Source organism: Halictus rubicundus, chromosome 2, assembly GCF_050948215.1.
Source record: "Halictus rubicundus isolate RS-2024b chromosome 2, iyHalRubi1_principal, whole genome shotgun sequence".
Lineage (NCBI taxonomy): Eukaryota > Metazoa > Arthropoda > Insecta > Hymenoptera > Halictidae > Halictus > Halictus rubicundus.
In genome coordinates this window covers 21073185-21100559 of record NC_135150.1, presented here as the reverse complement: position 1 = coordinate 21100559, position 27375 = coordinate 21073185, and the positions used below count along the sequence as shown (strand labels likewise).

General features: G+C 42.9%; 2 protein-coding genes across 3 annotated transcripts in view; both read left to right on the top strand.

Annotated features, from left to right (window-relative positions):
• The window catches only part of LOC143365580 (uncharacterized), a 45128-nt gene extending 37148 nt beyond the window's left edge, over nt 1-7980 (top strand). Inside the window, exon 2 of the mRNA XM_076805889.1 lies at nt 7435-7980. Coding sequence (XP_076662004.1) covers nt 7435-7440 — 6 coding nt within the window. The 3' untranslated portion in view covers nt 7441-7980. The remainder of the gene's footprint in view (nt 1-7434) is intronic.
• The window catches only part of LOC143365574 (uncharacterized), a 79537-nt gene that overhangs the window by 35933 nt on the left and 16229 nt on the right, over nt 1-27375 (top strand). For both annotated transcript variants that reach the window (XM_076805872.1, XM_076805874.1), the window contains exon 2: nt 9987-12585. In XM_076805872.1, coding sequence (XP_076661987.1) covers nt 10432-12585 — 2154 coding nt within the window. In that variant the 5' untranslated portion in view covers nt 9987-10431. The remainder of the gene's footprint in view (nt 1-9986; nt 12586-27375) is intronic.

The window sequence follows — 27375 nt, the reverse complement described above, 5'->3', positions numbered from 1 at the left end:
CGTTGTTATTGTTATCATCGTTATAAATGGTCGAAGAAAGCAAGGTCGAGACACGTGTTCCCGATGAAAAGAGAAGCTTTCGCCGAGTCTTGCGCGCTGCCCCGTGTTCGGCTTCTTCTCTCCCGTCCGCCCCTGTTATTCCGGCTGGTTTCCACCAGCCATTTATACGAGCGAAAATACACGGAACTTTTAAGTCCGTCCCGCAGGCTTTCAAGTCGCTCCCTAAGTCGAGTCCCTGAAACTACGGTGGCGCGGACCTATGACCCGGGCTTATTGGAAAGTTTCCGCGAAGCTGCTCTCTCGGTTTCGTGTCCCGTGTCATCGATAATCGGATCGATCGGGGGCCCTGTTTCCTCTATTCGTCCTGCGGCTGGACAAGATGATGAGCGGAAGTCCGCGATTGGCAGAACGGGAACGACCGGGACGAGATAAGTTGACGGAATCGGGCCGATTCGATCATCCTAGGCGGTAATTAGCCGACAGAGACCTGTCGAGATCCGAACGTGGAAAACTCCGTCATTAGAATCTTCGGTTCATAATTTTTCTATGTTCAGTGATTTCTCTATATATGTCGCCAAGGCCTGTATGATAAACGTCGCGGAATTGTCCCCACTACCGCGGGATGTACCCCGTGAGGGGCCGCGAAGCTCAAGAGGCCGAGGACGCCGAGGAGTGCAAACATAACACATAAGACCCGTGATGTGTACATATTAATGTACACAAGAAAAGATTTTTTTCTATTTATTAGTAACGTGTTGTGCCACCTTTATTTTTTATAGTTTCAATTAATCGTCGTGGTATCGCGATTTGTATAAATTTTTTATTTGATCTTGACTTAATTTGGCCCATTGTTCTTCAATACGAGCTTTCAACTCTTTCACCGACAAAAACTGTTTCCCATTTCCATATACAGCCTGTCAAGCTAGAATTCGACGCTACCCTCAGAATGACTCGTCGTTGTCGCTTGGTTGTCGCTTTTGGACGTCCACCAGGATGTTTTTTTCCATAATTCTCTCTACTTTTTAAATAATTGAGCACGGCGCGTCGACTTCGCCCAATCAGTCTTGAAATTTTTGAAATATAAGTATTCTTTTCTTTTAAATTTACGATCGCTCTTATTTCACTGTCTGTCAGCTTTTTCCCACGCGGCATTGTAGTTATAGTTTAAGAACAAAATTACAAATGTTTAATTTCAAGTACAGAATTATTTCTAACACTGCGACTGCGATTAGAGTACAAGATAGACTGACGAAAAGCTACTGTCTTATAGTTTTGTCGCGACGAGAATAGCTTGTTTACATACATTTTCCAAGTTCTTGGAATTGTAGCCTTTGATATTTCGTAGAACTGTAGAATATAATGTAAACAATAATACTATGAATCAAGGAAGACAAAAAACTCAAGACTTACATAGAATTTTTATTGAATTTCGCACATGTCTTATAGTTTTGACGCGGAGTGTAGAGTCTAGGCTTCTCACTCTACCCCATAATCGCCAGATGAGGGGAGGTAGTACGAGTCGAGGGGAAAAAGTTACCCTCTCTCTCCCAGTACCGGGTTAGTCATGTGACATAATGGCGAAAGCGTGGGGGAATAGCGCGGTAGAAGGGGACATTAGAGTGGGGAAACAAGTCTTGATCTGGCGACTATGCTCTGCCCTTCCCCTTCTACGACGCCATTCCCCCTCCCTCGTTTCCGCCACGGCACGGTCATGTGTCGCGTTTCGTCTCTGTTATACATATGTCACAATGTCACATGACTAATCTAGTACTGGCAGAGAGGGGGGGGGGTAACCTTTTCCCCTCAATTCGAGCCAATTCCCCTGATCTGGCGACTCTGGGCTTTTAATCCTTCAATTCTTCTTATTTCGAAAAAGACCTGCATTTTCCAATGTGTCTACTACAGGGAATTCTCAATATATGTCAACAACACGGGTCCTAATAAGTCCCATAAAAAATAATGAAAACTAAAGAAGTTTTGTTATTGGATTAGTAGTGGTTTCACACTGATACACCCGAGTCTTGTTATGTTTACACTCCTCGGCGTCCGAGGCCTCTCGAGCTTCGCGGCCCTTCACGGGGTATACCCCGCGGTAGTGGGGATAATTCCGCGACATTTATCATCCAGGCCTTGTTGACATATGTGGAGAAATCACTGTATTCTACAATTTTTCGATTGATGGACGTAAATTTTGTTGGTCCTCGGGGTCCAACTACGAATTGTTTATACTCTTCAGTTTTTATTTACTTTGTAGAAGGGATAGAAGGATTTCATAGGTCCATTCAAATCTGTATTTTCCAATTTTTCTTCTCTAAATTTTCTCGTAAAAGGGAAGTCTTAGAACGTTCGTGTTTACGAACTTACGGATACTTTATGCATTCTGCGGTTGTCGCTGTTAGGATCACGTTTGCTTCTCGAGCATAATTACGTTGCGCAGAATGAGATTCGGGCCTGGGAAATGTCGAAGGTCCCGGTCGACATTCGCCCGTGAAAAACCTGCACGCGAAGAAACGGAGAAAATTGCGGCTCCGTAGACTTGTTTGAACTGTTTTTTCACCGAATTCCAAGGTTGCGCGAGTTCACGGCTGCGGAGAGCGTCGCGCGCGAGCTGAATCGCGATTGTATGGAAAATACCTGGCCGCTGATTACGTATTCCGACTGGAAATTACCTCTTGAACGAGTTGCCCTCGTGGGCCTCGCGAGCGAACCTGCTGCCCCAGCGTCGATCAAATTTTTTCCCTCGTGCCGACGATTAATCCTGGAAACGACGGGGCCCCGGGGACTAAATAACTTGTCCGCGCACGTGACCATTTAATTGCAGTCTGTTTTAATCGACGAGTCTTTTGTACTAAGGGACAGTTTAGAAATGATAAGTAGACGTTAAGCTGCACAAGCTAATTTTTTAAATGTTGCACATTGTACCGTTTTTGAACCTATTATGCCATGCTTCCAGACAGAAGTATCTCAAAATTATATGATCGGAACTTCTCATGCTCTACAATAATGTTTCGGAAAACACATGTTTCATTAAAAAAATTTTAATGATCTTACAATCTCGTTAAAAAATTTTTCATACAACGATAGACAAGGCGGACAATTAGGCGATCTCATTTAGCTGAGACACCCTGCATACTAATTCTGACGCAATCAAAGTATTGAGGTCCGATTTTATTTATTTATTTATTTATTTAACGTTGCTTTAACGACAGAGGTCATAAGCAATGGTACAGCTTGGCTTTATTGTTTTCCGCCATTTTCGAGTCCCCCACTGTGGAAGTCTTGATCCAACCTGATTTCGTCTCGGAAACTATTTTTTCCTTGGATGTGTATCGACGTCGGAGCTCGTGTCTCGCGCTATGGAAAACACGTAGGCTCATCCTTGAAATCCACGGCTCTGTTTTTTTTTCCTTTTGGTTCGCGCGTTGCATTGAGGAACTATTTATAACGGCACCCTTTCCCGCCGCGGATTGTGAAACCGGCCGCGACGGTGTCACGCCTCGAGATCAGTATTCTTTCCGTAGCGTCGTTCCACTTTCGACGATGATAAACAGATCGCTGTGAACCGGCAAGTGTCTCTCCTCGATTCTCTCATTTCCAACAGGAATCCCTTTGGAACTCCTTGGACGATCTCTCTGGTCACCAACAATTTTAACACTTTAACCCCTCACTTCGGTGTACTTATTCGTTATTAAAAACCTTTTTGCTAGAAGAAAAATACGTCTTGAGGCTACTGTATGCCTGTGTTTTCTCTAACGAGTAGACTAGGGATCAATCGTAGGGAACAAAAGTTAAATAAAGGTATATTTTCTGTTCTAACAATTTTAGCACTAGGCTTAGAACGCGTCCTAATATTTTTAATTTACGACAGTTAGGATTGCAAAGATGCATCGATGAGTATTGTACAGCAAAGTTATTTCTTTTCGGCTAAAAATATTTTTAATTTACGACAGTTAGGATTGCAAAGATGCATCGATCTGGATTGTACCGCAAAGTTATTTCTTTTCGGCTAAAAATATTTTTAATTTACGACTGTTGAGATTGCAAAGATGCATCGACAAGGAACTGTTCCGCAAAGTTATTTCTTTTCGGCTAAAAATATTGGATTGACAGGTTCTCGTTATTTTTACAAAGTAATGTAAAATGTTCGCTTTTAGTACACCGTAAACACCCGTGGACCCAGTGTCGATAAGTCGAGACTAATATAACATCATGATTCAATTCTTCTAATGTTCTGTTCTGTATTTGATCAGTTAATTTTTGTAATAAATTACATAAAATCCGCAGTCTAGTGAGTAAACTAGAATTTTATGTCACATAACGATTTTATTTCACGTTAGAATTTTATTTCACATTAGAATTTCGATCTCTCACAAAGATCGACGCTCTCCTCGCAACGCCACGCACCTACACCACGCGAAAACCTGCAAGAAAATCCTACAATCGAATGCTACAATAAAATTGACCACGAAAAAGCCGTGGTCGACGCAGGTCAACGTTCCGCGCCTGGTCCGCTCCAGAAAGCATGGTTTTGCGATCATCTAAAAACGCTAAATTGCGCGATTCCGTCGAGCAGAAACCAGAAACCGCGAGTAGTATCCAGGAAATCGGTAAGAAGGCGAGGAAGCATGTGGATTGAAAAAACTGTGCGTGGAAACGCTATGGAACGCTTTGTACCGCACTGGCGCGCAATCGGCCGATCCATGGGGATTGACACGGTTTCACGGCCTATCGATATTGGCTCGCCGCTATTTTTAGTGGGCCGTATCGTATTCTAAACGATGCAAACCGCAAACGTGACCGAGTTATGCGAGGCGAGCGTACACACGCGCGGCCACGGTTCAGGAGGCACGGCCGATTCCGGGCGTTATCAACGACGCAGCCATCGTCGTTTTCGACGTCGTCGTCGTCGTTTCGACGTCGGACGATTATCCCGGACCCACGCCTGGAACAGTTCCAGGGACTCGGAATTTTGCTCGAAAACCGCCTTCTCTCCCCTGTTATCGGACCTCCCCCCTTCGACCAGGAATATCGGCTGCATGCGAAATTTTGTGTCAGCGTGATGAGACTCCTTTGTGCGTCCGAAGGACATGTGGACGATTGACTATCTCGCGAAAATTGTATTGCTTCGACCCCCCCCCCCTCTCGGCCTCTAATACACGCGAAACGAAATAAGAAGACAATTGCGTGGGCGGAACCTTTGCGAATGATACGGTCCGAGGCGGGCGCTTTTATTCTTGATTTGATAGCTCTGCAGAATTGAGGAATATATTTCTCGTGGGTGGAAATGTGCCGTTTTCTATGGGGAGGGTCGTAGCAATTTTATTTGCGTCGTTGTTCAGCAATGGAACTAATGCCGACTTGGTTCAATTTTTGTACGGAATGGTTAATCTGTATTAGCTTATAAAATAGCTGTACTTTTACGGATTCTGTATAGGAATCGAAAGAATTTCTGTATAGGATGTCCCAAAAATGTACTTCCTTGGAAGGGGCGATTCCCGACGTAATTTGAAGTAACTTTTTCCTTTGCGAAAATGTTCTCCGAGGCTTTGTTGAAGAGTTATTAACGAAAAACGCGGACCAATCAGAGCGAGGCTACGGCGGTCGGGTTACGGCTCAACCAATCCCAACGTGACGCTTAGCTGTCGCCGTGCCGGAATCCCTCCACGGTAGCAGCGCTCTGATTGGTCCGTGTTTTTCGTTGATAACTCCTTAACAAAGCTGCGGAGAACATTTTCGCAAAGGAAAAAGTTGCTTCAAATAATCTTAGGAATCATCCCTTTGAAGGAATACTAACTGTATACTAATGTGTAAATATTGAAAAATCAACGATAATTTTCTAGGAAATTTTTTGAAACATTCCGTGAGAGGAATGTTAGTTATATCCAACGCTCTCTCTCTTTTCCTCTATTTAATTTGCTTCTCTCTGTCAAATGTGCACTGTATGTATTATATAAATATATGTACTATATAAAATATTAATTGCCATAAGGGGTAAACACGCGTCAGAAAAAGATAATTGTAAAGCTTGTTGTCCAAACAAATGTCATAGTCTCTATACGAGTCTTTATTCTCTGTTTGTGATTCAGAAAAAGAATTTTTTTACAAGGGACAATGAAAGTCGTTTTCCGGTGAACAATCGACCGAGGAACTTCGAGGAACGTTATTGATCTTTTCTATGGTGGAAGTGATTCATAAATCGTCGGAATCAACGACAAAACGCTCATAGAATAGTCCTGTAGATCTCTCTAGAATTATAAATAGTTTTCCTGACTCACAGAGTCCACTTCAGTTTCGAACCAACGGAAACTGCAACAAAATAGTTAATCTTTTCGACCTTATTTCGTTCTACGTTTACACAGCCACGCAATCAGATCTCCCAATAAAATTTATCTTATGACAGACAGTTATGTGTTTAGGAGAAACGGCGTCGGCAAACTGTTGCAATTCGTCGTTGCAACTCGCTGGGAATGTCTCTGGGAATCAGATAGGGGGCTGAGTCACTGTCAAATTTATTAGCTGTGTTGTGGAGACTGATTCAATGTGGTGTAACTATTCGGCCAATTAAACGCCGCTGACCGTAATCTTTTGTTACAGCTCTATAGAATTATCTCGGCCAGAAACGCTAAATAAAACGCCATAGGGAGTCTAGATTAAATTTGAATCACTGCGGTCGATCATTGACTTTTATTGAGAATGTTAGATACTATTTTATCAGAAGGAAAATCAAATAGAATTTCATTCCCTGCACCGTGGATTTTATCATTCGTTTTTATTTTACGATAGTACTTTGGTGTATAATAAATTTTCTATATACAAAAAATTGGGACTGTTTCTCATCACTTGTGCCGCCATTTTTTAAAACAGCTACTACTACTGCAACTGTGAACTTCCATCTTCTTTAAATTGCTTGTGTTCAAGATGCTTAAGACCAGAAGCTAATTTAATGGAATTTTCATCATAAATATAATTAAGGACGCTTGGAAAATAAAAATAAATTCGTGTAAGGTTTGCTGGAAAACCACTCACCCCCATATACATACATATGTATACTACAGCAAGCTCATGCATATTCACTAGTTAAAGACTACCAGTTTAATCTCTTTACTTAATGAACTGATCCATCGCATAGTATGGTGCGCCGAAATGGATTAAAATTTATGACTTAACAAGTTTCTGTCTTTAGGCTCCTCAACTTATCACCAGTACCACCGGCATCATTACAAATATTTGTTCACACCTTTTTCCGGTGGATTGTTCACTAAAATTCTCCGTGACCGCATTTATCTATTAAAAGCCGCGAGCGTTCAAAAGCCCACATAATCACTGCCGTGCCATCAAATTACATTTAGCTGAACTCATCCTGAAACTGCCTTTTTCAATCACCCTGTTTCCAAAGTAATTAATCGATGGCCTGGTTGGCGGCTTAATGGACAGCGTTGAGGCCGACTCTCCAGTGCAAAGTGTCGCTAGAATGCAGCCCTCCGATGCATTCTAAATGCAGTTCCTGGTAAAAATCTATGCGACATCTCCATCGGTAGATCGCGAGGCCGACGGATCAGGAATCTGGGATTCTTATGCGAGGAGAGTCAGTGACTTCGAAGTCAGTATGCGCGGGATTTTGAAAAATCATCGGGACAAGTGGCTGGCGCACGCGTTGCCAAACGATCCTCGTCCGGAGACAAAGAAAGCTCGACCGTCTCGGCATACGAATTTTTCCGTGGGTACCCCCCTCACCCCCGAGAAGGAGAGAAGACGGAACGGAGAGAAGGAGAGCAAGAGAACGGAAGGAGAGAAACGTGAGGAACGTGAAACGTGCGCGGCTTCCAGCGATTCGAGCACGATCGAAGCGGCGCACGCACGTCTGCGCTCACACGCGTGCATTTGCATACGCGTTGCAATGCAGGGTGAAAGTACCGGTACCCGTGTCGCTTTTTCGCTCGGACAAAGCCTATTAGACACTACTCGAGGGGTGTTCCAGTCTAGAACGAGATACCGAGAGACAGCCTTCACGTTTTTGATCGCCAAGCCATGAAATCCTCTGCCGTTGCCAGTGTTCGGCTCGTTCGAAGCCCAAAAATTTATTCGAACGAGAACGAGGAATGATCGATTAATTAATTGGTACTCGAGGCACTCGTTTGGAGAATCCCTATTAGTAGGAAGATTAACCCCTTGCACTACGATTTATTTTACGGTTTCAGTGATTAACACTTTTTTATAATTCGTAATTTCCTACAAAAAGGAGAAAATTTATAATCATTGTATATCTATATGTTCTTCAGTAGCTGTACATTAACAACGCCAAAATAGAATTTTATTTCGGTTTAAAGGAAATTAATAACATATATATTTATTAGACTCTGTTCAGAATCTTCATCACGAGTATGACACAATATCTCTCGTCTGTTAAAATGATTAAGGGAAGAAATATAACATTCTATTACCTACAATCGATGCAGACAATTTTGCATAAGATCCGTAGTCTGCTTATTAGGCATGATTAGACGGCAGATTTTATGCATTATTACAAATTATAAAAAAATGCATTATTAAGCCAATGACGATGTTACCTACGATAAATTTCAGTTATCCATTCGCCTGCCAAGAGGTTAAACTCTTAACAATACTGATTAATTTATACACAATTGTGCATTCTATAAATGTTCGTGTGCAGGCAATCTAGTAACTACATCTGGAGTACTGTAACACTTTTAATCAGGTGACTTCATAATGTGATTGGCACTATCTTTCTCCAGTTAAACGTGTTAACTTTCCTGATGTACTTCAACCCCGGTTATTTATCAGGCACGTCATACCAAACGACGTGCATCGTTCAAAACAGGCTCGATTGAAAGTTAAGATAGTGATTCTATTCTAGACTGGAATACCGTAAATGACGCTTACTTTTCGGTCGAAACATCACGTTGCATTCTATGACGTACGTCTACCAATTAATTAGCGATACGTTATCACTGACAACGTGAGAATTATCGCTACGATGGGCTTTGCGTCACTTGTATTCGTATATATATAGTTATTAATACCCTTCGAATAGGCGTTTGATCTTGTACAACGTGGGCGTCTACATTCTACTTTCGCATCCACCTGCATACAACTTTGGTATTCACTTTTGTACAACTTTGGAAGTTTTTGTACGTATTGTAGTTACTTGGAGCTTGTTGACATAGAGTATTCGCAATTTCCCGCAGAACTTAATAGCAAAGGACAAAGTTGCTAGTTTTGGACTCTGGCACGCCACATTCCATTGCCGTAGATCATAGTTTCCCAACGTGGTCGTCGCACTGTGGTACGAAACCAAATTTTAGTGACCGAAACCAGAATCTAAAATTACTGTTCACAATTCATTCAAAAGTAATATGCCACCAACGACCTAAAAATCTGTGTACCACTCTAACTTTCTAAAACGTGGCACTCGACTTTAAATAAATGGTAAACTCACCTTCAATCAAACGAATTGCCAAACATTTTTCAAAAAATAATATTCTTAATGTTCGATCAATTGCAAGACAATGAAATTCAAGAGTGAAGTCCCTTGAAGTTCAAGAGTTACGGATTTCTTTGTTGAAACCTGAACAGCTAGTTGTTAGTCTTAGTTTCGGAACAGTATGCACCTTGAAGATCTGGGTGATGTTAAATTTTCACTTTCTATTCTTACGTTCGACACAACTTTCCAAGATTGAAAAATTGCACGCGTAACGGCTGATGTAAATTTTCGCGAAGATGGCGAACCGAACGAGAAAACTTTCTAGAGAGCATGGTAAGCAAGGTAAAAGGTTGGGAAGCTATGGCATAGACAATCGCGTAGGCCAATCCTGGTGACAAAGGGCAAGTAAAAGATCAACAGTCCCTAATCGCAAGCTTCGCACTAGCGCGCCGACCAGCTCAGAGCACGTATCACGGTCCGAAAATACACGTCCACAGGTCAGCCTGGCCGGGACAAATACTAATTTATATTTATCTTCTTTCAGATCACTCTCGATCCTCGGCAGCTCAACGCAGAGATGTAGCTCTCGATCATCGTCTGTAAAGCCTCCAAACTCGAACACAATGTCTAACAACCAATCAGCTAGTTTCTCAGCGCCGTCAGCAAACATCTAAGTAGTGCAGGAAACAGTACAAATCACAACAAATCTGTACAAGCCAGTGTAAAAACAAGTGAAGAACAGAATCTAGAAACCTCTACAAGCAATCTCCATCTGTAAGATAATCGTTCCTCTTCTCCAAAAAATCAATGTCTCCACGAGGATTGAATGGGCTCTAGCAGCAACCGGGAAGAGATCAACCTCGAAGAGTCTACCGAAGAGAAGAATGGGGAGACAGGCAGCATGGTTTGCCAGCAGGCTCGCGTGGACGGAAGCCGTGTCCGTGTGTGGGTCTAGGGGGACGCGTTTCTTGGGCCGATTGGCCTGAGATATGCCAGGAGTGGCGAGTCCGTTGATAACGGAAGCAACGTCGTCGAGGAGGCCGGTGGTGGTGACGTCGTCGAGGTCGGTTGGTGGGTTGTCGGTTGCGGGTGTTCTGGGGGTAGAGATCGAGACGATCGAGCGCCGGGTCTGCGCGACCCGACGCGACCTGTTCGTGCCGGTGACGGTCGATCCTCGGCCGGCTCGGGCGATCCACTGTCCGGATCTGAACGCGTGTCTGATCAACGAGAGCCGGCCCGAAGAGGAGCAGGTCGACTGCCGGGCGGTGCACTTCGGTTACGCGATCCCGGTGAACGTGGTGCCGGTCGAGGGTAGCCCGGAGCTGGTGCAGCTGGTGCTGGACCACACGACGGAGCTGAGCAGCCGGGTGGCCAGCTACCTGCTGGACCATCATCCCCAGCTGCGGGAGCAGCGGCTGCAATCGGAGCCGGAGATGGCAGCAACGGCGAAGCACGATCTGCGCCGGAAGTACCCGACGACCGCCTCGGACACGTCCAGCTCCGGCGACGAGGACATCGCGGCGATCGCGAAACAGATCAGCGACCACGCCGAGGCGATCTACCAGACCTGGAAGAGCCGGGGCCTGGCCCCCACCGAGATCCTGAACTGCCACAGCAATGCGACCGCCGCGGACAAGTTCGGGACCGCGCTCACCCCGACCAATCCCGCCATCAGCCCCGGGAAGACGTCGCCCACGGCTATGTCCGCGGCCAACACGACGGTCGACATCCTAGCGCAATCGCCGAACCTGGACAACGGTAACCTGGAGAAGTTGGTGAACAACTTCGTGGTGGAGGACAAGGCGAGGATAGCCGCGTCTAGACAGAGGTCCCCGTCCAAGACACTGCCCTCTTCCATACAGTTCGCGCTGCAGAAGTTCGAGAGGAACTCGACGCAGCAGCAACAGCAGCAGCAACAACAACCGCCGCAAACGTCTCCGTTGAAGAACAGTAACGTTGCTGGTCAAGCAAAAGGGAAACAGAATGCCCTACTCTCGCCGACTTCGCCTTTCGCGAACAAACCCTCGCAGATTGTGAAGCCGCAGGTCTCTACGAAGACGCCACCCGGGTCGCATCACAGGGAGGTGTTTCTGGAGACTATCGAGACCACGTTCCCCGCGGACCTGACTCCGACGAAGATCGTTCAGCAGAAGAGGCCGGCGAGTACAGTGATCACGTCGCCGACCTCTCCGAGCTTGGAGAACGCTTCGAATGCGGTGAATTCGGGCTTGACCACGTGGCCGTTGAAGAACAAGTTGAACGAGAGTAAGAGAGCGACGGATGTGTCGGCAGGGAGGAATCAGTTGGAGGTGAAGCCGTTGACGAAGGAGGAGAAGAGGAGCAGCGGGTCTAATTCCAGCGTGTACCTGGACGAGGTCGCCAGGGAGGAGGAGCGGCTGATCAATGCGCTGAAGACTGGTTCGGTGATCACCGAAGAGCCCGCGGAGAGGACCGTGCCCCTGACGAGGCAGAAGCCGGCGATCAAGCGGGAGAAGCCAAAGGTGGAGCCGGTGAAGCCGATTATAATCGGGCACAATCATCACGGGAGCGGCCTGGTGCCCGCTTCCGCGGCGATGGTGAACAATGTGGTATCCGCGTCGCCCGGAGGTAACTCGATCGCTGCCACCGACGCCAAGACTCTCAGCAAGGACGAGCTGTCGAACATGTCCGTGGTGCATTACGCGAAAGTCAGGTACAGAGCTGCCCAACAGAATCCTGCGACTCAGCAAAGGCTGGAGGAGCAGAAGAGCAACAATGCGCCCTCGTTCAATGCAACGGAGCAACTGGTCTCGACTACCAGGTCAAAGTTCGAGACGGAGATTAAGAAGGACAAGGAGCCTGGGAAAGAGGACAAGGATCCTGTGACTTCCAGGTGGGGGCCCAGGATTAATACGCCCAGGCCCAGGATCGAGCAAGTGCCTCATCCAGAGTTGACCACGCAACAGAAACAGCATATCAGAGCAGCCGCGGCGACCGGGACCGGGAACAATCCTATCAGACCGTTTTTGACTAGGGGATCGGTCGCTGAGAGAGTGCTCATCTTCGAGAAGTGCCCCAGCGAGCTGCTGCTGGACAAAAGGGGGCCCAGGCAGCCCGCTATCAACACATGGAGGACTGGACATGAAGTTCAGAACAAGGCTCAGGTAAATTCGGTGATTTCTACTTGAGGTGGTGGAATTGAACGATTTAATTGATGACGATCGTTGGACATACGGTGACTTCATAATCTTCGGCGCGTTGTCTTCGTAGGTCCTCTTACAGTCTCTGATTTCTCTCGATCTCGCTCTTAACCCTTTGCGGTGAAGGGTCTTTTCCTTGAAGAAATAGATCAATAGATCAATTCTCTTGAAGCCCCTCTGACGACTTCTTTTGGACTTGTTCTTAATCCTTTGCCGTAGAAAATTTTCTTAGAGTCTCCGAGTTTTCTTGATATTTTGCTATGGACGATTGTTTTCTCAGACAACTGGCTCATATATCAATAGATACATCCTCTTAACGTCTCTGACTTGTATTGGTCTTGCTCTGCACCCTTTGCTGTGGAGGATCTCTTTCTTGAAGAAACAGATCGTATATCAATGGATAGATCCTCTCAACGTCTCTGACTCTTCTCGATCTTGTTGTTACCCCTTTGGAGGACATTCTTTTCAGCTGACAATTTTTATTTTGCATAAAAATCCGCGGTCCAGTAATTTGCCTATCGTTAGAAGGAGATGTAGAAACGTCTTCGAAGTAGTTGTAAATCGCTGCAAAACTAAATAACGAATTAAAAAAATTTTAAGCAGAAGATTTACTGTTTCTTTTGCTATGTAAAGGATCGTTGATCGTCCACTGTCATTTCGGAATCATACCCCAGCCGCGTTTCCTTCCATTTTCTTTGGAAGGTCGCGTTCCTTCCGTCGCCAAGAGAAACTGGACGCTCGTCGCAGGTTTAAATTGCAGGTTCGATTCGACGTAATCGCGTTATCGATCGGTGTACAGTGTCCAACGACAAGTCCGGCCCGAGTGGCAATTAAACGCAACCAGCGTTCCTAATTATATATGCCGGGAGGAGGAAGCCTCAATTATCCTCTGACTAGGATCTCTGCCAGGTGTAGTTCCACACCGAGTACTGTAACATCTTAGGAAAAAGAGGAACTGTTCTATACATCTTCGATGCTGCTCGATTATACGCGTAATTAACACGGCAGAGCAGAATACTGGCATTATACCGGCGGGTAGGTTCATTTGTCAAACGCGCGGTGAAAACCGGATATTGTGAAAACGCTTATTAGTGGACAACGAATCTTTATGCATTTACGAGTAATGAGTACTTTCAGAAAATAGTAAAACACGAAGTCAATGCTATTTTCATTTATTTTGGATCCACAAACCTTCACCGTTGAAAATATTATTTTATCCTCCTTCATAAAATTGGTTCACAAAAATTTAAAATTATATTAAACTCGGAGTCTATTTGTAGGAGTCACTATACCTAGTTCTATGCTTCTTTTCTTCCTCTGTATCTTCTTAATTTTGCCGTATCGCTTTCTTCACAGTAGTTCACTTTCACAAGTCATTCGTTTAACCCTCGTACACTGTTCGAGAAATTCGAGCTTTTTGTTTGAGGATCAAATTCGACTGTAATTGCTATCTTAAGTGATTCTGGACGCTAAACCTACCACCAAATGACCGGTTTCGAATGTTTTATTTCACATTTATCGAATTTGTACCGACGATATTCCATTGAAGATAATTATATTGATTTAAATAGACGCTACTCGTCATCGGTAGACTCTGTTTAAAATCTCGGTCACAAGTCAGACTCGTTATTAAAATCCAAGGGGTTGAATACACCCTTATTGAGCCGGCTATAGCGTTCGTCCCGAGTCTCCCAGGATCCGTTTAGGGTTGCCGGCGGCGTCTAGCGGGAAAATAGAGGGACAGTACGCGTGTGCGAGAGGAAAATCGAAGCGGACTTCGCGCTTTTCACGGAGAAGGGGCGTCTAATTCGGCCGGGGACGTGGCTCTCTCGAGCATGATCGGGAAAGAGACGTGTCGCCTCGCATGTTCTTGCCTCTCGCGCGTGTTCTTGCCTCGCTGGGTGGCTTATATCGGGCCTTCTTGGGCCACGTCCAAATTCCTCTTCCCAGGGAGGATGTCCCGACCGGTCGGACTCCTGTACTTTTGTCCCCCGAAACGAGTTCAAGATCTCGCGTAGAGGTCGTTTCAGCTTTCTCGCCCTCCTCGAAACCTACTCGAACAGCATCCGGGGACGGCGATCTTCCTTGAATCTTCGCCCCCCCCCCCCTTTACCATCAGCCGCTTCCAAATAGAGAACGATTCAATGTGTACTCATTAGCGCCAATTTGTATCAATTCCGTTTTGTCGATCGAAATAGTGAGTCACCAGCGCGATCAATTTATCGCTGTTTGACGCAGCGGCTGTAAAACACTCTTCAGCGTGTCAACGAGGACAGGCCGCGGCAGTAACGAGTCGCATGAATTTTGCTTCAAGCGTCTAGTAACAGTTGCAATTTTATTGTGATTAAATACTGTGCTGGTTTCGCGATCTATCCAGGTACCACGATTGTTATGATTAGACTGCAAATGCATTTGTCATAAAATTGAGTAGATCAAAGGCAAATATAGGCATTTAACAAATTTTAAAATATTGCTGTATTATTTTCAGCTCGCTAAGATCATTCGAATAAAATACTGATGTAGCTCCGGTATTATGCCATCGACGCAGACAATTTTTATTTTGCACGAAAGTCTGCAGTCTAGTTATGATCAAACACATCGATTGACATTAGCTTTGATATTGTTTTGCTCTTCCTGGCAAAAAGAAAAATTGTTTACTACACGTTAAACGAGCTAAAAGTTGCAAGAGTAACAGCTAAAGAAGCTAATGATCTAAGAGAGCAGAAGGCAAGATTGGAACAAGAAACGTGGATATTAAAAATAAGAGGTGAAGAAATCTCGAAAACAGTGGAATAAAATACAGGAGTCAAGGTAGAACACGTTGCCACCTCTTTCTGTATCATGTTGCAAAACCGAAGAGCGCCGACTGCCCTTTAGGACAATCTGGCGCGTCCGAAGGGCGAAGGGCGCTCGTTGGCCTACTTGCCCTCAGACTAAATTGTAGGAAACAGTTCTGCGGAGACGCTCTCGAGGAAGTGTCGCATCATGTAGCTCGCTAGCAGGGGCCGTTTTCATGAATAGCAGGAGTAGCGGATTCGGCGATCGACCGTTTAAGAAAGGAACTTCGTGGCTAGTTTCGAAGTGGCTCTGGACCCCGGCCAGAAAGTAGAAGAGTATACCGGGAGACGCGTGGCTGCCAAAAGGCATTATCGCCACGTTTCTCCTCGACGGACATAGACGCGGGTGTTCCGCCGAGTGCATCCACCGGTCCTCCTAACTCGAGATTACTTTCCACGTTTGCCATCGATTTGTTCCGTCGTTTGCCTCCCGATTCGATCGGACAAAATCGGGTTCTTCTGCTCGGACTCGCCGCGCGCGCTCGGTTTCCGCTTGCTCGCGCTTCGTGAAACTCGGTCACGCCTCCGTGTACTCGCAACGTGATCAAAGTCGCACATGAAAACGGGAATTTGGTTTTTAATCTGTAACTTTATGTACACTGGAATTTCTAAATAGTAACAGGATCGAAAGAATTTAAGAACATCTGTACGGGGTATTCCAAAAATGTTGTACTTCCTCGAAAGAGGCCATTGCTGACGCGATTCGAAGTAACTTTTTCCTTTACGACAATTTTCTCCGCGGCTTCGTTGAGGAGTTATTAACGAAAAACACGGACCAATCAGAACACGGTTACAGCGGACGGATACTGGTTCGGCCAATGCCTACGCCACGCTGAGCGCGACCCGTCGCCGAATCGCAATCCGCTCGCTATAGCCGCGCTCCGATTGGTCCGTGTTTTTCGTTGATAACTCTTTAACGAAGCCGCGGAGAACATTTTTGCAAAGGAAAAAGTTACTTCAAATGACCTTGGCAATCACCTTATTCAAGGAAGTAGAACGTTTTTCTGAAACTCTGTATCTTATCCGCTCTCGCGTTTCTTAGTATTGATACAGACCATTTTTATTTTCTTTTGTACTTTCAAATTCTTCAAATGATTTGACTGTTTTGCATATAATCTACTCGTTTTAATCGTGAATGAACAGCGGATTTTTCTGCAAAGTAAAAATCGTCTGCATTAATTGCAAGATACAGGGGAGGTACATAGACGTTTAATTCTTTTTCAAATAATTTTAGTAAGTTGATAATAATGCAACAGTATTTTTTATTTCTTCATATGTTTTTACGGTTTTAAAATTCATCCACTAAATTACGTTATAAATGCGTAAAATCCGCCGTTTAATCATTAACAGTTTGGCGCGTCACGATTATTTTTATCGGAGCTGTTCCGGATTAATGTACGAGAAAATAAATGTCGGAATAATCACATTTGAGTAGTATACCGGGCCAGGGCAGTTAATGAAAGCGAAATTTCGACGGGTGATTAGAGTCACGTTTGGGGCACGAGGACTGGACGGTTCCGGTGACCATAGTCACCTTTACAGGCGAAAGGCTTAAAGGTCAAAGAAAACGTTGAGCTCCAGCTTCCATAATTCTGTGCATGAAAGTCTATTCAATAAATATCTGGTAACACCGAGCTGCTTTGAACTTGTTAATGAGGTTCCGTGGTGCAACGGGGCTCGGTCTACTGAAAGTTTGATCGATACACTGTTTCATACACGAACGGCTCTCAATTTCATATTGAATTTCACTGTACCAACAACCGATACTTACGAATTAGATAAAGAATTGTTAACATTCAATCTATTGTAATCTCGTGGAAAAAAATCGAACAATAATCTACCTTAGCTCGTTTTAAAGCATGAAACCTCTGCTTCAACCTCCCTCAGTTGCTTTTTCCTGAAAAATATTTTTACATTTGAAAACTCGCGGAAAAGCGGAGAGGATCAATTCTTGAAAATTGTAAATTGATCGCCTTCAGGGAGATCAAACGATTTTTATAGACGGGCCATGAGCAACTTTAAGAAAACAATTTACGGGAGTGAAAGTAAAAGCTTTGGGCTGTAAAATGAGTCTAGGTAGATCGTTGTCCGATCATTTACCACGAAATTATGACACTTTGAATATCGGCGGTTGTTCACACGGGATCTAACCAGCATCGAAAGCGACCAGCACGCGTTCCCTTATAAAAATTACAAGATTGCGTTTAATTAGAACTAGGATCATTTTGATCACGAGCTTGAACAATGGAGGTATCTCCATAATTCCGATTGCAATTCTAAAGATTTGAAACTGATCAATTTGTTCTGTTAGATCAACGTTAACGATGTTGCTCCGTCAGCGTTTGTCAGATTCGAAAGTGTGCTCGTCATTATGCGATCGCAATCGAAAGTTTTCCCGGGAGCCGGACGTTTCCCCGTTGTTTTCAAGTAATTTACCGCGAGTTCATGTCTCTTCCTGGTTCTATCGTCGCGGCGCGGCACGTCGCGAACTTTCCTCCTCGATCCGCTTTTTCAACCATAAGCGGCGACAGAGCCGCGTTCCAAGGCGACACAGTCGACGGCCTTTTAAAATCTAGCACGGTGTCCAATATGGAACGACCACAATGAGTCAGTCGGCGCAGATACGCCGCGAGAACGGTTTCTCGCCGTTAACCCCAAGGGCGGCCACGAAACACATTTTCCTATTTTCCCGCGCGGGATCCGAGCCGATCTCACGTCCCCCGATCCGACACGATCGCCGTTATGGGAATCGACGGCTCGGCTTCGAACGGGAATCTTAATTAACGATACTAGGAACGTGGATGACGCCGATCGCCGCCAGCCATCCGCGTATCCGCGATTTGAATACACGCGAGCTACAGAGGATCGGCAACTCGCGTCGATTTTCCGACGAATAAAATTTTAAATTGTCTCCCGATCATTTTCGAACATTTCTGAAATTTTTATTACTCATTGGTAATGAGCAGACTATCGATTTTATGCATTTACACCAACTCCAGGCATCCGCGATTTGAACTGACTTTACAACGAATACAATTTTGTATTGCTTTCTACTAACTTCGACAAAATTCTGCCATTTTCTGAATAAACATTTTCTGTATTTGTTATATAGGAGCCACTTAACACTGAACCCACCGAGCACCCAAAATGGCTAGTGTGTACATTGTCTTATAAAATTAACAAGACTGAATTTATTTAGACTATGTGCGATTTTTATTACAATATTTACTTGAATAATGAAATGAAGTTTCCGTGAAGGCATCTTTACAATTTGGATAATTGTAAAAGAAAATATTTGGAACCGGTCGTAGGTATAGTGTGAAGAACATTTCCTTCTTTTTCTTTAAATAATTCTACTTAAGAATTGCAGCTACTCATTTTTGTCATGAATAAATAAAATCCGGAATCTAGTGAACTACAGATATTATGCAAAAAATAATTCCTTTGCGAGGAAAAATAATAAAGGCTTCGTTTGTCCGTAATAAGACCACTCAACTAAAATATTGTCGTTACAAAAAGACGAACACAGAAATGGCGCGATAGCCAAACGCGCAAAATGGCACCCAGCAGAATTGAATAAGATCCGCAAAATGTTTTGAGCGATTCACTTGTTATCTATATAACATTCACATGTCTGCCCCTGGGCATTAGTATTTTAAATGGAGAATTGGAGTAACGTTGAGAGCGCAGCTGGGTTTAAAATTGTAAGGTTCAGTGTACGCGTTTTAATTGATTATTTGGTGTCCATTTAGACACGATGTATTTAAATTCGGTGTAACATTACGTCACGGGATCGCGTGTCGTATAATCCGAGTGTGACGATAAAGCGAACCCCGTAGACCGTTCGACTTATGGTCACGGTGGTCCTCGGGGTCCCTTTATTTCTCTCCTCGAGGTCGAATAACATTAATCGCGACGAAAACCGAGCGTGAGTCAGCGGCCGGCGAACAACAACACTGTCGCTGCTCCTCCATTTTATCCCCCTCGATTAACTTAATTGATGCCCGGGCTTCTTTCACGCGGAAGTTCGTCTTCTCTCTCTCTCTCTCTCTCTCTCTCTCTCTCTCTCTCTCTCTCTTTGTAGTCTCTACCTATTCTTATCTTTATCTCAACAAGCAGAAATGTCTGAGAACTTGGTATCCAAAGGCTGCGGAGGAGCCAAAAGATGCGGAACAATAAGTGAAAAGAGCCGCGTTGAAACTTCTGTCAGAGAAGGCACCGTAAGAAATTAGAAATATCAGTGGAAGATAAGAATTTGGTGGCTAGAAGCTACGGAGAATGAAGACCGTCGAAACTTTTGTCGAGGAAGCGAAAGTGCCAAAGTTATGAACAGAGTGTCGCCAGATGAGGGGAGGGAGCACGAGTCGAGGGGAAAAAGTTACCCTTTTGGCGTGGGGAATATCGCGGTAGAAGGGGAAATTAGAGTGGGGGAACAAGTCTTGATCTGGCGACTATGGTTATGAATAGGCTAGCAGACGCGAAGTGACTAAAAATGTGGTAGCTGAAAAGAATGGAAATCACAAAGCCCATACTAATCTACAGTGGCCGAAATAATGATAGGTTCACTAGTCTCGTCGACGTGTTTACTGCTGCTACTTTTGTTTACGTTATCGAAAGTGTACTGTGGTGCTTGTTATTATTCCGCAAGAATGTGCCCTACACACTGTAGGAGCGGTCAGTCGAATATTAAAACCGTTAGTGTGAAGACGTACTTCTTTCAAAAACACTCAAAATTCTCGGGTACAAAATACGAAATAATCATAGGTTCACGGTGAAATATATAAAAAATACTATTGATAGTGCAATTTGTTGAACGTTTTTGAATGGTAAGTATACGGATTTATAAAGTTTAAAAATTATAAAAAATATTTTATGTTCGTTTAATATTTTTAAAGCACAATGGGACGGGGAAAATCGTTAGATGATAACGAAAAGGGTCAAATTATTGTTTCTCACAATATGGGTCTCTCTAACAGAGAAATTGCAAGAAGAATTAAAAGATCCTCAAATGTTATAAACAATTTTTTAAAATTAAAAGAAAAATACGGCAGTAAGAAATCTACAGGGCGTCCAAAAAAGTTAACACAGAGGGATAAGGGGAAAATTTTTCAAGAAGCACGGCAAAATAAACTTAATGCCTCTAAAATAAAAACAAAATTAGGCTTGCCAGTTGGTGTTCGACGTGTGCAGCAAGTTCTGAGATTGAGCGGAACATTTAAATACACGAAAAAAGCGAAAAAACCACCGCTAACTAAATTTCACAAGGAGGAAAGGTTAAAGTTTGCAGAAAATCATATGCCATGGACTGAAAAATGGAAAACGGTGATTTTTTCTGATGAAAAAAAATTTAATTTGGATGGCCCAGACGGGTTTCAATATTACTGGCACGATCTGCGTGATCAAAAAGACGTAAAAATGACTAGAGTCCATGGAGGAGGATGTGTAATGGTTTGGGCTGCATTCGGCTACAACGGTAAGACTCCGATAATGTGGTTCCCGCCAAAAGCCAATGCTGAAAAATATCAGGAACTACTAGAATACGTTCTGGATGAATATGGTGACGAAATTGGTGGACCTAATTTAATATTTCAACACGATAATGCAGCAATACATCGTGCAAAAACAATTAAAAACTGGTTTGAGAGGGTAAAAGTTGAAATTTTACCGTGGCCATCAAGGAGTCCGGACTTAAATCCCATTGAAAATCTTTGGGGAATATTAGCACGAAAAGTATACGCCAACGGAAAACAGTATTGCAATGTTTACGAACTAAAAAATGGGATTAGAGAGGCGTGGTCTGCAATTAAACTAGAAACATTACAAAAATTAATTGAAACCATGCCACGCAGAATATTTGAAGTAATAAAAAACAAAGGAGGTTCAACTAAGTATTAAACTATTTTTATTTTTTTTTTGTCATTATGTTTTTTGTGTAAAAATATATAATGAACCTATCTTTATTTCGTACATAAATTTGACAGTTTTCAATAAAACATTTGTAATTGACACAAATTATATTATGTTATTCATTTGAATTATGTATTTTGTTAATTGTATTAGGAAGAATACATACTAATAAGTAAACTCAAAAATACCATGTCAAACACATGTTTATGTTAATAAATTAAAGTGAACCTATAATTATTTCGACCACTGTATGTATCGAATGAGAAATGTCTAGTTTGGTTCGAAATTGCAAAGAACGAAGATCCCTTTTGCTAAAGAAGCTCCACTGGTAAAGAGCACAGCAAATGGAAAACGGCTAGGTTAGCTAAAAACTGCGAAGAACGAACGTCATCGTAGCTTCCGTCAAAGGAGCAGTGACAAAAATTACAAAGAGAATGCCAAATGGAAAATACCTAAAAATTTGGCGAAGCTTTCGTCGAAGAAGCAGCGACAAAAATGGCAAAGAGACCAGCAAATGGAAAACAGCCTAGGTTGCTAAAAACTGCGAAGAAGGAACGTCATCGAAGCTTTTATCGCGGAACGAGCGTAAAAACTCAGGAGGGTAGCAAATGAAAAATGTCGAAGTCCTTGGAGCGCGAAGCAACAAAAGGCGAAGGCCGGTCGAAGCTTTTGTCAAAGAAGAAAACTGGAGCACAAGGGAAGCGGAAAGAACGAAGATATTTGGATGAAATAATTGATCGAGAGTGTCGACGGAGAGAGATCCTCGATCTTCCTCTCGAGGATCGGTTGGCGGTCGACAAAGGCGTCGAACGCGACCGGCAATGCTGAACGAGCGAAACGAGTCGTCGAGACTCTCGCATGAGACGCGTAAATTTTCATTGGTAAACGGTCGTGGCGGTGAACCCTCGTGCGTCGAGCGTGCTCGGTTTTATTCACGTTTCATCGGCGACGCGAGAGGTGGTCTCGTGCGTCGGAACGGAATCGATGCAGCTTCTGCATCTGCACCCGTTGCATCCATAAATATCCGCGAGTTTCTCGGTTCCCGGTGGCCGGGCCATCCTTCTATCCGGGGAATTCTGTTGTTTCAATTGTTCCATCGCGTTTTACTGCCTTCCCGGTGCCGAGCCTCGGCTCGTTGCTTAGCTCGCACACTCTGCGCGAAATTCTATTAACCCTTTACGGGCCGGCTTATCCTTTATTGTCTTTGCTTTATATCCCATGAAATACATAGAAAATATAATATAGCGAAGCATCTTTCGGCAGCATTGTATTTAATGACTAGACAATGAAGCTTCACCTATCTTTACTTTTTCTGATGAATTATTTCCAGCTCATTGAAATTATTAAAGAAAGTATGAAATTTCTACTTGGCTAATCATGAAAATTGTTATTCCGAATATACAGTGGCGGTCATATACTTGCGTACAGTTAATAAAGTTAAATACTATTTCCTGTGCACTTATACGTTAAACAAGTATACAAAAATCAATATTTTTTATAAGTTTACAATATATATAATAAGATATCAAAATAGCTTTCCCTAATTTACTATAATTAAAAAGTTTTTTATATTTTCATACTGAAGTGTCAAATTTTCTGCGGACACATAGTTAAGTACACATCGAAACACCTATATTGTCACATGTTTTTTTAACTCATAATTCTAATACATTAATATTTCGTATGTAGACCCTTATTTTTGATAACTGCAGCACACCTTCGCGGCCTGGATTCGATAAGTCTAGCACATCTGCTAGCAGGTATCGAATTCCATGCTTCCTGTACAATAGTGTACGATTCATCAATGTTTTTAGGTTTTTGTGTTTTCATATGTTTGTCGACATCAATCTACAGCATCTCGATTGGATTCAGATCCGGAGACAGTGCCGGCCACTTCATTACGTGAATATTATCGTCACTCAAGAATGTCTTGACGACTTTTGCGGAATGTTTCGGATCATGATCTGCTTGATAGATCCATTTCTTTTTTGCATGTCTTCCTCGGCGAATGGTAGCAATACATTTTTTACAGTATCCAAATACACGTATCTGTCCATGATTCCGATCCTGAAATACTTATTGTCTCGAAATAAGTCAAAGTTCTACTGCAGATATGCACATCAGGGTCTAACACTCTCAGAAAGAAATTGTTGATACTACTATCCGAGTTCCGTGGAAATAAGTCAGGTTTTAAAGTTAAAATGTGAAGTGTACGTAAGTACATGGCCGCCACTGTAGGTCCGCAGTCTATTAATTAGCAACCTTTGCGAAATCAATCTTTGCAACCTTTGTTCGTCACGATCCGGAACGAGATCGAACACGCGGAAGAGCCGTCGAAAGGTCAAGAATTTCGTATGATCGCGAGGAGCGGGCCCTTGGCCGGTTGGCAGAGCGAGTCCGATCGGAGGCGCAGCCGAATTCGCAATGTCAATTGGAACGCTGATTGACGGTATCCCGTGTGTCACGCAGCGAACCGTGCCAAACAGAGGCCGCAATAATTGCAAGGCCTGGTTCCCTCTGCTCGTCTGCAATCTATTCCAATGTCACGCCGCGCAAATTCGATACGAGCCGATCCGATCCGCGGTTTCGTAATCCGCGCGATAATTCCGATCGATAAGGAGCCACCTCTTCTCGATCCCCATTGTGTTTCTCGATCGGATCGATTTTCCCGTTCGCCAACGCGGTTCCGCAACTGTTCCGCGAAACCTTAGTCTTGTGCAAGTTGCTGTCAGTAATTAATCGCAATTTATTTTCATTAAATCACAGATTAAATCACAGATCTGTGATTTTAATCGTAATTTTCCTTGCTGAAATGTATGGCTCAATTGAACGTCGATGGTTCGTATACAGAAAGAACTATAGTAGGTGATTCAATTATAAAAACTTGAGTTTTTCATCTTACATTAAAACAGTCAATTTTTTAATGAAAATCTAGCTACAACTGAAACCTTGTAATTGTTGTATGAAGTATTGATGTTTGAAAATTAGAAATGTGTATTTAGCAGCACTGTAGACAATCATTATAAGTGTCTTTAATCCAATTTGTTTCTCAAAAAATAAACTTCCCAATTTCCGGAACAGTGCACAAGAATTAAAGAATTGATACAATAAAACCAGAAGACCCAGAGCTAAATAACTTTGTGCAATGTACTCGGACAACATTTGATATTATACACAAATTTTTGTTACACACGTTTCCATTAGAGCTAGTACCTTTACCCGGGTATGTGAGATACCCCTCTACCTGAGGACCCATAAGATAGCCGAGCACCTGGGTATCCGGATAACCGGGTATCTCAGGAGACAATCGAGTCCCCGGTTATCCGAGTATCTCATGAGATCTCGCATCTGGTTGCAAGTTCTATTATTTCCTGAGCCGCCACGCCGTCCCGTATGCTTTAGGGACAGATTATATTAGGCAGGTCAGACGCTGAGGGTCTATAAACGCTAGATACAAAAACAGGGTAAACAAATACTGTCGGCAGAACTTCAGCGTCTGAGCTGCCTAGTATAATCTGACCCTTATTTGTTTATTCGGTGAATTCATATTTTTGTATGAAATAATAAATATGAAGTGATTCATTATTTAATAATGAAACGTGTTTATTTTTGTAGAGAAATACTAAACACGAATTGCTTTGTAAACATTAAGAAAATCAACTATTAACTATCAACTATTTCATGTAATAATAAGAATCTAAGAACGTTGATATATTATTTTAAATTTATTAAGATCGTTCAAGAAAATAAGTAATCGTAATATGTCTTCTGCATCTTGCAACTGGTACAAACAATTTCTATTTTGCATAAAGATCCGCAGTCTATTCATGAGATACCCGGGTACTCGGGTAATTTTTGTTTACCCTTTGAAACTTTAAACATAGCTCAGAACTGGATGACAACACACAAGATTAAAAAGCAGAAAATAATTATCTCAATAAAAAGAAATGTTTAATATACGACGTTTTTAAGACGGACTGAAAAGTGAAAACTAATTGCCCTCTAGGGTCAGATTACATTAGGCAAGTAAGACACCGACAGAATTTGTTTACCCTGTTTTTGTATCTAGCGTTTATAGACCCTTAGCGTCTTACCTGCCTAGTATAATCTGACCCTAGAGGGGAATTATTTTTACTTTTTAGTCCGTCTTAGAAACGTGGTACACCCATCCCTAAATTTACGCGGCAAGTTTACCTCAATTTACGCGGAAGTTTTTATACGCAGAATTGATTTACGCGGATCTTATTTTACGCGGTCAGATATGTATACATATACATACTCTGCGTGCCTCACAAGAAGTCCTCTGACAGGAATTCGGCACGAATGCGGCTGTAAGCCATCCGATTGGGTCATTCCACAGGAACTTTCGGTTCTAGCTGAATTATTGGCTAAAGCGTGTGACGTCAAAGCCTAACCATTAGGTGCGAGCAAGCCGTCTCGAGGGACTTAAATATAAATATGTACACATGTATTTCGAAAACTTTTACTAGCTTTTATTTCCAATATTTTTTATTTTATACTGACAGATTCAATTTACACGATTTTTATTCGCGTTAATCAAATCCACGTGGAACGGATATTCGCTTAAATTGAGGGTGTACATTAAAAATTTCTTTTTATATAAATAATTATTCGAGTTGCTCTTTCCAACGACACAAATTTCATCTTCGTACGACCATAGACAGTGACTCCATACCTATTTATAATCACCGAGGATATTTGCGGACACCCTATACCTTAGCACAACCGGTGTACACACAGATTAAAGTCAAGTTACTCGGAAGATTTTCCATTTAATTGGATCTCGACGTTTAGTTTAATTTCGCTTGATCGGGGCTGAAAGCTTGAAGGATGTTTCACTGTTCCTCGAGAGGTCTCTGGGAAAAATGGAAGACGAACACCAGGTTTGCAGAGCTTCCGTGAACTCTCGCCATCATCGATTTGTCCATTGTCCCCTAGCTCCTGAACATGGTTCCAACAATTTAGAAAATCGTTAAGTTCCGAATCGAGTGTTTAGAACGTGTTGTTGCTTTTTCATAGTTTGGACATTTTCTTTTCTAATGCATTCTCCTTTTTCCAGTGCCCTCAACCGATATTAACCCCTTGCCCTACAATATCGGGTCGGACTCGTGATGAAAATTCTGAACAGAGTCTAATACACATGTATGTTTTAATAGACTGCGGATTTTATGCATTTATTATAACAAAAATGGGTAAGCACAATTTGAAGCTGTAGACATAGTAAAAAGATTTGAGGGCACCATCGTATTGATGTCAGCTTAATAAAATAATTAAAAGAAGAAAGAAATTTTTATTTCGTTCCTGTGTCTTATATATTTTTTATTTTGCATAAAGATCCGCGGTCTAGTTATCAATTTCCTTTAAATCGAAATAAAATTCTATTTTGTTGTAGTTGATGTACATATATCCCTTGGAGAAAACATAGGCATACAATAAATATAAACTATCTTTGTTTTTCTATAAAATTCTGAACAATGAAGAATATCTAATCATTACAATCACAAAAGAAATAGTATTGCAAGGGGTTAACATCGTCTAACTCACTAGACCTCATCCAACGACGTACCGAAGACTGAATTGAATATATTTAGCATAAATCACAAATTTCTTGATCGAACTAAAAAGCGTGTATCTCCTCACCTCGGCCATAAAGAATCGCCGTAAATCCCCCCCTTCCATAAAACTCGCAGTTAAGAGGAACAAGCGAAGCTAATTTTACCGGAGGAATCGATCGTGAAACCAGCGGCTTCCGGATCACACGATAGGAAGATAGACTCGTTCTCGGCGTTATCAGTAAGAAAATTGTTCGCGATATCGTTCGGATATAGCTCGATAAATCTCGATATTGGCCGGTGGCCGACAGCCGTGGCGATTCGTCTGGTTGATCTATTCGATCCCCGGTTTTCCCTCGTCGTCGTCGTCGTCGGTCAGTGGCTTTGGGTTCGGGGCATTGGCTTATTTCGCAGCCGGCAGAATGGAATGCATTATT